Genomic DNA, 14,142 nt, shown 5'->3' on the forward strand with positions numbered 1-14,142 from the left:
GGGTTTTGTGGGAGAGGCAGGAAGGGGGGGAGCCCCCCCAGACTGGCTGCGCAGGGGGAGAGGGAAGCTCCTCTCTTCCCCCCACCCTTTAGACTGGGGAGGTCGCAGAAACTCCCCCTGGTTATTTGTGGGATGTGTGGGGAGCATTTGGGGAAACAGATGTCAGCTTTGCAGTTCAGGGGGGGCATCCCTCTGCTCCTTGGGGCAGGCGGGGGCTCTTCTGGCCTGGGGGTGGGGGCGCTGGGGGCAGCAGTCCAAGGCTGAGCAGAGTTTACAATTCGTGAGGTGGGAAAACAGCATGGGGTGGGGCATTGAGGACGGGCCCTGTGGTGGGGGGGCTCAGAGTGTTCTTGGGGGGCAGGGTCCTGTGGTGGGGGTTTCAGTTGTGGTATTGGGGGCAGGGTCCTGCGGTGGGGGGGGGCTCAATGTGTTGGAGGGCAGGGTCCTGCGGTGGGGGGGCTCAGTGCATTGGTGGGGGAGGGGTATCCAGGATCCACCCCACCTGAATGTTGGTGCCCCCACGTTACTTTCCTGGCTTGTCTTTTAAATGTGGTGAAGGAGATATTTGGCATCTGCTCCTGAGCTGCGCTTGGCGCCATCAGCCCCTCCCAGGATGGGGCCCTGGGGTGTGAAGTGTGCTGGGCCCGTTCTCCTGGTGCTGGGCCCCTGCCCTTGGGATTAGCCTCAGGGGAGTTCAGTGCAAGCACCCCATGGGGTTGGACTTCCCAGGGCACCTTCTCTGGCTCCAGTGGCCCCCGGGGGGGCGTGGCTTTGTCTGCAGGGTGTGGGGTGTGCAGAAGAAGGGGTGCTTCTCTGTTCCGAACACCTTGGCCCAGGCCTGTGGCTGCTGGGGGAGAATGGGGCCCCTGGCTCTCTCCTGGGTGCTTTGCCATCTGCCAGGGGCCCGGAAGGTGGGTGCAGGCAGTGGGTGACGCCCATGGGAGTGCAGAAGTGGACAGTGGCTGTCACAGGCTGATGGCCAGGAGGAAACTCCTCTCTTCGAACCCCTGGGCGCTGGGCTCTGCCCGGAGCGTGAGAAATCCAGTGCAAGGTGTGTCTCACTGTCTGGGTGTGCGGTGCAGGCCCCGGGCATCTGGCCCTGTGCCCCTGCGAGTCCGTCTGCTCCCTTGGGATGAAGGGCCAGGTCCTGCTCAGTAACGCTGGCATAAGTACAGAGTCACCCCACCTCATATGCTAGGGCCTTGCTGGGGTGGGAGCTGGAGCTGCTGTTTGCATTTCTGGTTTCTGTTCTGGGTAGCCAGGGGCTTTCCCACTGGGAGAACCCCTCTCCTGTCCCCTTGCAGTCTGCACGCTCCTGGGGCAGAGCTCTGCGCTGGAGGAGTTCCCTGCACACTGACTCCTGCCCCCAGTTTCCAGTTTGCTGCACGGAGTTTGGGGCTGGGGTTTTTCAGCCAGGGAAACTCCCGTGTCAAAAACTCTGCTGGCTGGGCGCCCGCTGTGAGCCACAGGAAGCTGGGACAGTGGCTGTGTGTAACAGTTCCCTGCGGCAAGGCAGTGCTGCCCCTGGGGCCCTGGATAGTGCCTGGGGTCAGCTCCCCCTTGGTCCCGGGGGCCTCCCAAGGGACTTGGGTGCCCAGAGCCTGTTGGACTGGCTCTTTGGACGCCCCTGGTGCCCACCTGGCTGTGGGCAGCTGGCAGTTCCCAGGCAAGCCGCATGGTTTGCTGGGCAGTGTTGGGTGGGAACCGCCTGCTCATAGCACAGTGCTGTCGAGACAGGGCAGTGCCCCGAGACCGGTCCCAATTGGCTGGGCGAGTAACAAAGACATGGAGAGGGCTGTGGTTGGGAATGGCTTGGACAGGCCTTGGCTTTCCGATCTGTCCATGGCAAGCCACGAGCTGGGTGCAGCTTGGGCAGGCGTCCTGTCCCCCCTGCGTGCATCTCCTGGGGGTCTAGCTGCCTTGGCACAGGGCTGCCCGCTCCCTGGACAGGGCCAGCCCCATTGTGGGGAAGTGATGCCATGTCTGTCTCCTGGCGTACAGGGTCTGTTCCCTGCCATCAGGGTGTAATGGCCTTTGGGGCCAGGTGCTCTGCGGGTGGAAACTCTGGTTGTCCAGTGACTTCAGTCTGTCTGGAGCCCTTTCCTGCCCTCGTGGCTGCAATATCTGGGCACCTTACAGCCCTTGATGGGCATCTCCTCCCAGCCCCTGGAGACAGGGCAGGGGGGCTGCTGTTCTTGTTTGTAGTGGGGAGGCTAAGGCCAGGAGAGGTGAAGTGATGGACCCAAGGTCACCTGGAGAGCCAGTGGCAGAGAAGGGAGTTGGACTGGCTCTGCGGAGTCCCAGGCTCACACCTCCTCCTCTCTTTGCAGGGTTTAACCCCGAACTGGTTTCCAGGGGGTGAGAGGTTCCTGTTGTTTGCAGTGTGAAGGGGGGGCAGGCGGGAGAGGTTCTCCATTGTTCTCAGCGGGAGCCGAGCAAGCGCCCATAGTGGGCAGGCATGTGGATCTCAAAACTTTGGAAGCCTCCCCAATGGGGCGCGTCCTGGGGCTCCCTGGATGTGGGGCACAGGCTGGCGGACTGGGGAAGCTGCTGTTCCTTGTTCCCTACAGACGTCCCCTCCGGCTCTTTGCGCTCGAGGTCGCAGTGCCTCCATGTGCCAGCAGCGTGCCCCTAATGGGGAGATGGCCGGCCTGGAGGGGCTGGGCTTGTCACGCGCCTCTGAGTCACCGCTCAGATCCCAGCCCTCCCCTGCCACCTCCTGGGAGGCTGCCTATGAACTGAGATGAGGCAGCAAATGTCACACCTTGCGTGGGGCTTTGGGTTTGGTGCTCAGCCCTGGATGTGGGTATCCGGGCAGGGAACCGCTGGGGTGCTGCTCACGCACTTCGGGGCTCTGCCTGGCGCTCTGTGTCCTGGGGGGCTGGGTTCAGTTGCCTGACCCCGGTCTTCAGGCTGCCAGAGCCTGTGGCCCACTCAGCAGTGACCCTGACCTGGCCTAGCTATGCTGAACTAGGCCCCTGGTGCAATCCCTGCTGTAAAGTGCCATAAACCAGGATAGCTCCTTCCCCTTCCCGGCTCTTCACTGCCTCTGTGCTGGGGGGTTCCAGCCATCGTCGTGTGCAGAGCTGAGCTGGGGGCTGTTTTGTGCGTCTGGGGCTGGTTGTGCAGTTCCTGGGCCAGGCTGTGCCCTCCGCAGCTGCCCCAAACCCCACGGGTGTTGGTGGGAGCCGGTCTGTAGCTGTCAGTGGACCGGGAAGAAAGCGGGGTGGCAAACTGCAGCGGCTGATGGATCTGCCAGTCGTCACTGGAAACAGAGGGATTTTTGAATTTAAGGTGGGTGCTGGTAAAACGCCTGTTTTACAAACAACCCCCTTCCCCTGGGGCGTTAATCATTACAACTCAGAGAACAGAAATCTCATTGATTTGGGTCACTTTTTTTGTGTTTTAAACTTTTTTACTTTTAACTCCGCTCCGCTGGTGCGACTAGATCCCTGCGTCGGTTCCCATCCGTGTCACGTCCATTCGCGCTCTCTCCGTCTCAGGCATGAACACGACCGGTAGCGTGGGGCGGAGGGGCACTGCACGGGGGCTCAGAGTGCAATTCCCCACTCAGACCCAGACTCTTTCACTTCAGCTCCTCATCTGTAAAATGGGGTGAACCCTGTTACAAGCTGCGAGCTGGTCAGACATGATGTGAGAGAGGGAACTGTGGCAGAGTTTGGGGTGCAAAGGCCAAGGAGGGGGCTGCTGACATGTTTTGTTCTAAGCCAAGGGCCAGACTCCCATGTGTTGCAAATTCAGGAGTGGTGCCAATTGACACATTATTGCAATTAACCCCAAATACCCCAAGACGGCATCTGTTAATGGGAGGACACGGTTCCTTCAATAAATCCTGCGGTTTGGGCCCAGACTCGCTGACATTCCTGCCTCTCGCTTTGAAAGCAAATCTGATCCACTGGGTCCAGCTCCTGCCCCATCTCTTGTTTTAGAATTGGGGCTTGGAGCAGCCAGGACGTCCGGCTGGAGATTCCAGCTTTCCCCGGCCTGGCCTTTGGCAGACGGGCGCATTTCCCACGCAGCAGAGACACAATCGCTCCGAGATGACGTCGCAGCCTGTCTGCCCCCAATCCCTGGGGCAGGCTGCACACCGTACGTGGGGCAGGAAAAGGGAACATGTCTCCCCACAGTGGCTGGGTCTGCCCTGTGCTTGCCAGGTGGGAGAGGTCTTTGTGAAGATCAGTGCTTGGAAAGGGCCCTGTCTAGGAGAAACTTTATTTTGGCAGTGAGACTTTAATTCTTCCCATCTCTCTGAACCGGAAGCTGACGTCGAGAGGAAATGCCTGCCCAAGACTCCCGGTAAAGCCAGGAGCAGCAGGGAGAGGCGGGGAGTTCTGCTGCCCCCCTGTCCCCCGCTGGGAATGGCAGGTTTCCACGGATGGAGACGAATGGTGTCACCCCTGAGGGCTCCAACGGGAGCTCTGTTGGCTCAGGGCTGGTGTTTCAGGATCGTTGCATCAGTGTTTAGTTACAGAGAAGCCTCGTCCAGGGAAAATACTTTGGGAAACACAGAACCCAGGGGATCTCGGTGGGTCCGGGCTGTGGAGGGGAGAGACTCTTTTTGCACATTTCTCATCCCAATGCTTGTGATGGGAGAAAAGGGCTTGGTTCCTGGACTTCTGGGTCCTTAAGGGGACTGGGACTAGAGTGGGAAAATGGGAGTTAGGACTCCTGGTCCTATTCCTGGCCTTGACACAAACACACCCCGTCTGTGTGCCAAGCAGTTAGAGCGGGAGGGGACTGGTAGTCAGGCCTGTTCCCAGCTCTGGGACAGGAGTGGGGTCTAGTGGTTGGAGTAGAGGGGGCTGAGAGCCCTGACCCCTGAGTTCCACTCTGAGCTCTGCCACAGATTAGCTGTGACTTTGGGCAAGTCCCTGTCTCTCTCACGCTCTCTGCCTCAGTTTCCCTACCAGTGCTATGAGAAGGATGAAAATGGACATGAATGTTGAGACCTCTGGGTGATACGATACGTTGCGTCCGAGTGGCCGGTTGCTGAGTTCAATGCGGCATGGCGCTGCTTAGCGCCCAGGGTTACCAGAGCAGGTGTTGAGGGAGAGGAAGTTAAACATCCTGCTGGCTGGAGATTGACTCACCCCCTGCTCACACGGAGGGAGAAATGGGAACGGGCTTCTGGCTCTTGCCAGCGCAGGCTCAACCCTGATAATCCAGCTCTTGGGTGCCGCAGCCTAGGAGCTGCAAAAGCATGTCAGTATTATTAGGCAATTACAGTAGCCCCCAGGGGTTCCCATTGTGCTGGGCACTATCCATTGTTTGTTAGGTGTATTACGGTAGCAGCCAGGCCCAGGCTGTCCCTTTGTGCCAGGTGCTGGACAGACTCCGAACAGGATCCCCCCATCTCCCTGCGCCCAAGAGCTGAAATCTGAGAATGAGGCAAGAGACAGCAGGTGGCTCCAGATGGACGATGGACAGGGGAGCATGAGGAAGCAGTGAGACACCCCTCGGTTAGCTGCGTTCCCCTAGCCAGGAGGCGAGGGGGAGAACCCAGGAAGGGAGCAGAATCAAGGGCTGCTTGTTGAGTTTGTGCCTCTATTTCCCCATGAGGACGGTCCCTACAGCGCAGCAGGGCTGGGCGTGCCAAAGGGAGACCTAAGGGAAGGTGCTAGCAGGGTGTTGGATGATCTCCTTCAAACCCAGTATCAGACTCTGCCTCAGTTTCCCTAGTGATGCAGGCTGGCAAGCCAGCTCCCCAGCCAGGGCAACCATGCCACTCCCACCAGGTGTCCATCCCTTCCCCCAGGGGTTCATTAGTTCTTCCAACATAGTTCATTGTTGACCAAGACAGGTAAAACAGGCCCTGCCGCCTGGCCTCTCCAGGCCATTTGCCACCAGCACAGCAGGTAGCCCTGACCAGGTCTTTCCCCCTCCAGGAGCTCCTTTGATGTCACCAGCTGGGAGGCTGCTGATTAGTCATGGGGGTGGGGGGGGTGAGCCCAGCTCCCCGAAAAGGGCCAACCCCGCCTATGGCAGAGAGGGCAAAGTATCACTAAGTCAGGGCTGCTCTGAAGAGGGAAAACACATCAGTTGTGTGTCCCGAGGGGTAAATTCCCCGCACAGGTGACAGTCTGTCCCACAGCTGCAGATCCTGCAGTGCACGAGGGGTGATGCGGGGTCGTAGACATGCATGGCCATCCACTGGAGCCCAAAGCTTGCTGCTGGAAATGCCATGGACTGGGTTGAGAGTGGACCCCAGAGCTCACCGTGTGCACCAGCAAAGCAGCCTCGCTGCTCGAATCAGCTGCAGCAGCAGGTTATTACCTGGTCTATCTTCTCTTCCTGGCTGGAGTCTGCGCCATCCAGTCTCCTCTCCGCGCATTCCCAGCTCAGGAGGTAAATCCAGAGGGGATCCCCGACTTCAGTGGAGTGGGGGCCAGTTTCTGATCTCAGGGTGAATGATGTAAATCCAGTGTGACTCTGTTCGCTCCAGTGGAGGTGCTCCGGGTTTACGGTGGTGTACGTGAAAGCCAGACTTTGGCATAGGGAGCACTAACCCCTGTGCATCAGCACCACCTGCTGTTTGCCCCACTCTAACAATCCTCCGTCACACCAGGTCAAGCTCTGACGGGCACCGCCTGCGGGGTTAGCAGATCCTTGGAGCCTCCCAACAATTATACCCCATTAGGCTAGAAGGGAGCGCTGTGATTGTCTAGCCTGGGTGCCTGTGTGGATGGGCCAGAGCACGGCCCTGGAATAATTCCTAGGGAAGATCATCTAGAGAAGCAGCCAGGCTGGATTTAAAAGTTGCCAGAGATGGAGAATCCACCCCCACCCTTGGTAAATTGTTCCAGTGGTTAATTATCCTCCCTGTTCACAATTAGCACCTTATTGTTGTCCAGCTTCAACGTCCGGCCCCAGGATCTTGTCCCTTTGTCTGCTTGACTGACCAGCCCTTCACTGTCGCATTTTTCTTCCCTTCCTCGCTTCTCACAGCCTGCGCCCCAGTCACCCTGCAGCCTTCTCTGGGATCTGAGGGACAGACTGAGCTCCTTGCGTTTCTCAGCGTGTTTTCTAACTCTTTCCTCCTTCTCATGGCTCTTCTCTGGCTCCGGTTTATCAACCTCCTTAAATTGTGAGCCCCACGTTCTGCGAGGGGTTGCCCCAGGGCCCAGGACAGAGGCAATAGAACCTGCCTGGCACCACCTGCTCTAGATTCCCCTGTTGATACGTCCCAGGATCACATTGGCGCTTTTGGCCTCAGCGTTGCATGGGGAGCTCACAGAATCCAGAGAAAATTCAGGTTGGAAGAGGCCTCGAGAGGTCATTGAGTCCAACCCCCTGCTCAAAGCAGGATCAGCCCCTCATGTTCCACTGATTATTCCCACACACCCCCCCCCCGACTTCCTAGACATGTTCAGAGTCACTGCTTGCCAGGATAGAGTCCCCCGTCCCGTACCTTCGCCGGTGTTCTGTGTTCCCGGGGGGATGACTTGACGTTTGGCCATATTGGAATATACACTGTTTGCTTGTGCCCAGTTTACTTAGCAAACCAGATGGTTCTGTCTCGGTGACCTGTCCTCTTCATTATTCACCACCCGTCCCATCTGTGTGCCATCCACAGATCTGATCAGTGAGGATTTTATGGTTTCTTCAAGCTCATTGATAAAAATGTTAACTAGCAGAGGTCCAAAAGCCGATCCCTGCAGGGCCCTCTAGAGACTTGCCCCCTTGGGGATGGTTTGAGATAGCTCAGTTAGCCAGCTTTTAACCCATGTAATGTGCGCCAGGTTGGGTTTGTTCTGTTCTAGCTTTCTAATAAAAACATGATGTGATACCAAGTCTAACGTCTTCCAGAAACCAAAGTCTAGTAAAGCAGCACTGTTGCATTCATCAGCCAAACGTGTTGCCTCATTTAAAACTCAGGTCTGTTTCCCACAAACCTATGTTGACTGGCATTAATGACATGACCGTCCTTTAATTGTGCATTAACTGAGTCGAGTACAAGCCGCTCCATTCTTTTGCCTGGCATTGATGTCAGGCAGACAGGCTTATCCTTACCCAAGTCATCCTATTTGCCCTGTTAAGATAAAGCTTTAGCTTTCTTCCAGTTTTCTGGGACATCCCCAGTGTCCCAGGAATTAGTGAAAATGAACCTTAATGAGCCAGAGAGCCTTTGGCCAGCTCTTTGAAAGTTCTTGGATGCAAGTTTTTTTGGCTCTACTGATTTGAAAATGTTTAGCTTTAGTAGCTGCCGTTTAATATAATCCTGAGTTAGTGTGGGAATGGAAAGAGTGTCATCGTTGTCAGCATCATCATCGGATATGATGACATCATCTGACTTTTTCCCCAAACAGAGAAGAGAGAGCTTTGGAGAACTTGGCTGCCTTTTCTGCATTATGAGTGGCCATTCTACCACTGCCATCCAGTCATGAACCAGTACCATTGTTGGGATTTCTTTTGTTCCTGATATATCCTTATCTCCTTAACTCTGCTGTCTCCATGTGTCCTTTTGTTTCCCTCATCAATTTTCTATAATTCCTAGCTTCTAATTTATATTCATTACTATCAGCTCCTCTTTCCATGTGTTACCTATTGTGTCTATTTTGTTTATAGCTTCTTTCACTTCTCCTCTAGGCCAGGCTGATTTTGTAACGTAGCCTTTCTCTTGCTTTGTGGTTTTCTGGACCTCTAGTGAAATGTTCTTAAACAGTTCTCAGTTATCATTCACATATACAGTCCTTCACCTGCCATAAACCGTCCTGTAAATCACTTTGCACTGAAACTGCCACTGGACTGATGGTTAGAACGCAGGACTGGGAGTCAGAATTGCGGGGTTCCGAACCTTAATGTGTGACCTTGGGGTGAGTCCTTTTCCTTCCGTGTACCTCAGTTTCCCCACCTGTGTAATGTGGAATAATGGTATTCACCTTTGTAAAGCACTTTGAGTTCATCTGCTGTAAAGGAAAGGGCAGCCTAAGAGCAGAATTGTTACTGATCTAATCCATGTTACCAATGGCAAAACTTCCCTCTGAAACGTGCTAAAACTCGGGTTCTTAGCTTCTGCAAGCAGCTCTCTAGATCATCACCTTAGCCCCTGCGCGCCAGAGCCAGCAGGCTTTGTGAGCAGTAGCTGAAATGTCTGAGTCACTTCGTGGTAAACTCCTCAGCCCTGCAAGGGGCGAAGTGCCTGGTTTTACCCAGCCCTGAAATGCAGCCACCTCTGGACGTGTTTCACAGCACACAGCAATGCTGCACCACTGATTAGGGACGGACAGCGTCTAAGTGCCACTTTCAAACTCCTATCCAAGTCCTTTGTCTGCTCTGCTCCGGCTTAGCTGGAGCTTGGCAGGATCTCATGTGCTGCAGGCCGCCTGCTGGCCTCCCAGCCCCCCCCCTCACTCTGACATATAAACCACCAGGCGTCCTGTCATTAATGTCCTGGATCTGCCACCCACTTCCCTGGCCTTGTGGGGGAATGTGTGTAATTAGCCAGGGAATGTCGCAATTGAGGAGCTGCTGTGGAGTAATTATAGATCAGTGGGAAGCCGTTCCAGGAGGCTGCAGACTTGGAGTTGGCTTCGCTTGGCTCTGATACTGGCAAGTTTAGTCCCAGGCTGCCTGGTTAACTTTGATCCTCAAACGCTTTCCTGTTTGCAGCTCAGCCTGGTGGGGAACAAAGCTGGCATGAAAGAGACAGGCTTTGTTTGTACCTGGCATAAAATTAAGCTCCTATTTTGAGGCCCATGGACGCTGCCCCGTCCCTCCTGGCTCTAGGCGTAGGAGAGCCTCAGTGCAGAAGTGAGCACTAGACTGGGTCCACCTCCCTGCCAGATCCCCTCCCTGTCTCTGTGCAAATCAGAGAGAGAGAGACAGTGAACTCGCAGCGTGTGCACACCTCTGCAAAGTGGGTATACAGCGCTGCTGGGGCCTCGTTAGGGACACATGCACCCTGGCAGCAGCACCCAAAAAGCTGCAGCAGCAAAACATTGCAACGCGCCTGTGTTACTGCGGTCACCAGAGGTGGCCTTGCTCGGAACAGCACGCAGCATCTGCACTGGCTGCGTCGCTGCCCCAGTCCCCGATGCAGCCTGGCTCTTCCTGAGAACGCTGGTGTTCTCACCCACAAGGGTTGGCCGCTGGAGCCTCGGACTCGTTGCATTAACCTTGAGTCGCTCTGGGCTGGACAAGGGCGGGTGCAGGGGACACTCATGCCCCCTGACTGGATTTGCACACTGGAGGTTTAAAAAGCAAAACCTTGGAGAACGGAGCTTTGAGAAAGGAACTAGGAGTTTAGAGGCTCTGATCCGAAATAACCCGGAACCATGGCAGGAGAGCTTGGTACCGAGCCGCCCGGCTGGCTTCTCGCCTGGGCCAAAAGCCTCCTGCAACTTCACTGCCGGCAGCGCTGGCCCCCGGGGCTGATTCTGCTCTTGCGGATGCTGGGTTACTCCAAGGAGCTCGGGGCACTAGACCGGGGGCAGAATCCGGCCCTGTGTCTGGCTGCGCTTCCTGAGCGTGTCTTCCTCGCATGGGGAAAACCGAATCCAGCTGCTTTTTGATGGTGGTTTTTTTCAGCGGCAGGGGAGACCGTAAAGAAACTGCACAGTGCCCCGTGGGAGCACAAGGGCAGGAGATCCCAAGTTTCACAGCGCTCAGCATTTGGGTATTGGGCCTTTCTTCCTCAGACTCCCAGCTCCTCTGCCTCTCCAAGCACCTCCCCCCTTGATGCAGCACCGCTGGGGCTAGGGCTGGCGCTTTCCAGACGCTGGCTCTGCTTCGGTGCCTAAACCAAGGCCTGGTGCCCCTGCAGCTCCTGTGATACTAGTGATAAATAGCTGGTACTACTGGCTTGGGGCTGGGATTTTCACACGTGCCTAGTGGCCGGGTTGTTACAAGTATTTAGGGCCCTAAAGCGGCCCTAAGAGAAGGCATCAGACCCACGGCAAGTCCAGTGGTTTCTCTGCCCAGGAGTCCCCTGAAAATTGCCCAGGTGCCTAGCCTGGCTCTCGGGACGGGCGGTGAGGGGTGGGGATCCCTGCTCTCACGGGGTGCTTGTCGTCTGCTCATCTCCCTTTGCCAACTTGTCAGCCACCTTTTACACTGTAAGCACCTCAGACTGGAGAGTCCCAGGATTGGTCCCAGCTGGGAGCAAACTGCTGGGCCCCTGCTTCCCTGATCGATTCCCCACTCGGGCCTCAGCCCCGGCTGTCAGGAATGAGAGAGAGGATGGGGCTGGCCCTGGTGCCTGGCCTGTGCAGGCCAGAGCCACCCGCCTGGCTGGTGTTAGGGTGAATCCACCGGGCTGCGGCCATTGCCAAAGGGGAAAGAATAGCGAGGCGCCTCTGTCTGCTCCGGGGCTTTGAAGCCTGCTGCGAGGAAGTCTAACCTACTCTTAAATATCTCCAGGGACTCGATGACCTCTCGAGGTCCCTTCCAGTCCTAGAGTCTATGAGAATAACATTTTATGCCACTCAATCCTAAAGATTGGAAGATGAGCAAAGGGGCTGGGGGATGGATTTAACTCCTGGTCCTGACAGCCAGCTAAGCCCAGCTCCTGGCGTCAGCCGAGCCCAGGGGACAGAGCAGGGCTGGTTGGCGGGTGGAAAACACTCTCCTGCCTCCTTAGTTGTAGGTTTGCAGAACGCGGATGCTGTAATTTGCGGTCAGGCTTGTTATAAAAATAAGAGTTGACCTGGGACTAGGGAGGGCGGGAGCCAAGCGCCCAAGCCAGGCCTAGCCAGGCTGGTTCTTTGCACGGTTTCGTGCAGTGCTGTGGGTTGAACGTGTGCTCTTGGGCCAGCAGCTCCTTGGGCGTGGGCTGGTGAGGTCCGACAGGAGGGCGTGGGCTGGTGACAAAGTGTGTCCAGGATTGTCCAGACCCGAGGAAGGACTTCGACCCTTGCCTGTGCTGTGGGGGTTTGCACTAGTGTGGCGTGCAAACAAAGCCGTGACTAGGGCAGAAGAGTGAGCCAGGACGCCTGGGTTCCGTCCCGAGCTCTGCAGCAGACTCTCAGTATGAATCTGGAGCCAACGTGAGAGAGGCCGATAAAACACTACAGGCTGCTCCTGTCGGTCCTATTTACCCCATCCCAGCTAGTGTCACTGGACGGCGGCACATGCATACAGGGCAGAAGGGTAACTAACCTGTGGAACTCTCTGCTGAAGGATACCCCGCCTTCACGCTAACTGCCAGAACTCCAAGTGTTGTTCTTATCGAGGCGTCCGTCCAGTCCTTCTTGAACTCTCAGCCTCGGTGACACCCTGTGTCAGGGAGTTCCGCAGTGTAGCTCTGTGCTGTGTTTCCTCAGTCCTGAATTTGCTGCCTTTTGGTGGCGTTGCTGGATGGTGGCTCTGTCTGCGGCACGGCTGGGCAGTGGCCCTGAAAACATCTCCCAGGCCATGTGCTCAAGGTTCTGATTTCGTATAAGGAACCGCAGGTCATTTGGGATCCTCGGACAAGGCCCTCAGCTCCTTAGTGTCTGAACTCAGCTGCTAGTGTGGCTGGACTCCTACTGATCCCCCTGTGTCTCCCAGTCCATACCCCGTTAGTCCACGCTAAGTAACCCCCCTCTATCCTAGGTGTGCATGCTTGTCTAATGTTTGCAGAGAGTTATTGTCATGGCAAACCCCAGCCCCTGGACCATGCAGCCATCACCAGAACATATTTAGCTCTCTTGTCCTGCCCTTACAAGTCATCGTTGTTTTTGCTAGTCTTTGTGCTCCTTCCAGCCCTCGAGTATCTTCCTGGCACTGGCTGTGCCTGGAAACTAGTGAGATCCTTCTGCTGTGGCTCTCCTCCAACACTGCGTGCACTTAGCCTGTGGAACTCAGCTCCACAAGACGCGGTTGGAGGCCAAGATCTTAGCAGGGTTTATACAAAGGGATTAGACGTTTCTCCGGATAATGAGACTAGCCAGGGTGATTAAAAATCAGCAAGAGTTTTGGAAGGGATGAGAACTGTCGTGCTTCAGCATGTAAGCCAGGCTCGAGCTGCGGGTGGCAGCAGGGTCGTTCCTGGGGCCATCCACCCCCAGCTGCCTCCTGCGGTGTTTCTTGCACTGGCCACTGCTGAAGATGGAAGGCTGGGCTGGCCAGACCAGGTCCTCTCCCAGCCCCCGGAGGTGGGGGCCTGGGGCAGCGAGACCTGTGTTTGATCGGACCTCCCTGCGGTTTCCTCTCCAGGCCCAGGGCAAAGCCGCGTTCCTAGGAACACGAGCCACCACGCCTCCATCCCAGGCAGCTCTGCTCCGGCTGCCAGGCCCAAGCCTGAGGGGCGGGGAGGCCCGGAGGAGCCTGGAAATGGTGGCTGAGCGTCACTGCCCCGGCAGGAGGGGCTGGGCAGTGAGATAAGATGCTTTCTCCTTCCTGCAGCCATTTCCCCGCGGGGGGCTGGAAGCCTGGATTGGCCGAAGGGGTCCCCTAAACTCTGCCTGGGGATCGTTTTAGCTCCTGATCTTGGATTGAGCTGGAACTGGTGAAGGTGGAGGGGAAACAAGCCAGGGCTGGACTTGGGCTGGCAGCAGCCGGGGCAGGCTGGGCCCAGTAGAGGAGCCACCCTGGGCTATGTGCTGGCCAGCAGCGTCCTGCCATGGTCTCGGACTAGGAATGGCCTGGGAGCTGCTGCCAGGCTGGGGTGGTGGAGTGGGGCTCTGGCACCGGGGCCCAGCGGCAGGGGTGATATGGGACACACTGGGCCTCACAGTGGGCCACCTGGGGGGGCTCAGGAGGGCCAGGTCTTCACCAGCCTTGAGCTGGGAAATCACCAGTTGGGCTTGAAAAGCTGCCAGCGAACGTGCAGTTGGGTGGGGCTATTAGGGGCCTCGGCTGCCGGCCGTTCTCTGCACCCAGCAGGGACCAGGTCTGGCTGCCCAGGGAAGTGACACCGATTTAACTGCAGCTGGTTTCTAAATGCTTGGGGAGCTGCGGAAAGCAGCCTCTCAAAGCAATATCGGAGCCAAGCCAGTTGTTTAAATTCACAGTGTGGGTTCAGTGGGGGCTGACTCCTGACTCCATCACCTGGCTCCTGGAGCTGGGGCTTTCAGGAACACCCCACGCAGCCCAGGAGTTGTGGAGCCATTGTGAGAGTCAGGTCTCATCGGGCACATGTCCAGCTGAGCTTTGCCCCCCTCCGCTGGTCTGCCACATGCTTTGACCAGTGCCCTAGTGAGA

At 56.8% G+C, this 14,142-nt stretch overlaps 1 protein-coding gene across 4 annotated transcripts in view; it reads left to right on the forward strand.

The window, feature by feature from the left end:
- The window catches only part of FMNL3 (formin like 3), a 47,045-nt gene that overhangs the window by 819 nt on the left and 32,084 nt on the right, over positions 1–14,142 (forward strand). The window contains exon 1 of one of the 4 annotated variants that reach the window (XM_050924897.1): positions 3,109–3,294. The exons of the other annotated variants lie outside the window; for them this stretch is intronic. Coding sequence (XP_050780854.1) covers positions 3,247–3,294 — 48 coding nt within the window. The 5' untranslated portion in view covers positions 3,109–3,246. Of the gene's footprint in view, positions 1–3,108; positions 3,295–14,142 lie in introns of those variants that run through there. 4 annotated transcript variants of the gene reach the window in all.

Source organism: Gopherus flavomarginatus, chromosome 16, assembly GCF_025201925.1.
Source record: "Gopherus flavomarginatus isolate rGopFla2 chromosome 16, rGopFla2.mat.asm, whole genome shotgun sequence".
NCBI classification, from domain to species: domain Eukaryota; kingdom Metazoa; phylum Chordata; order Testudines; family Testudinidae; genus Gopherus; species Gopherus flavomarginatus.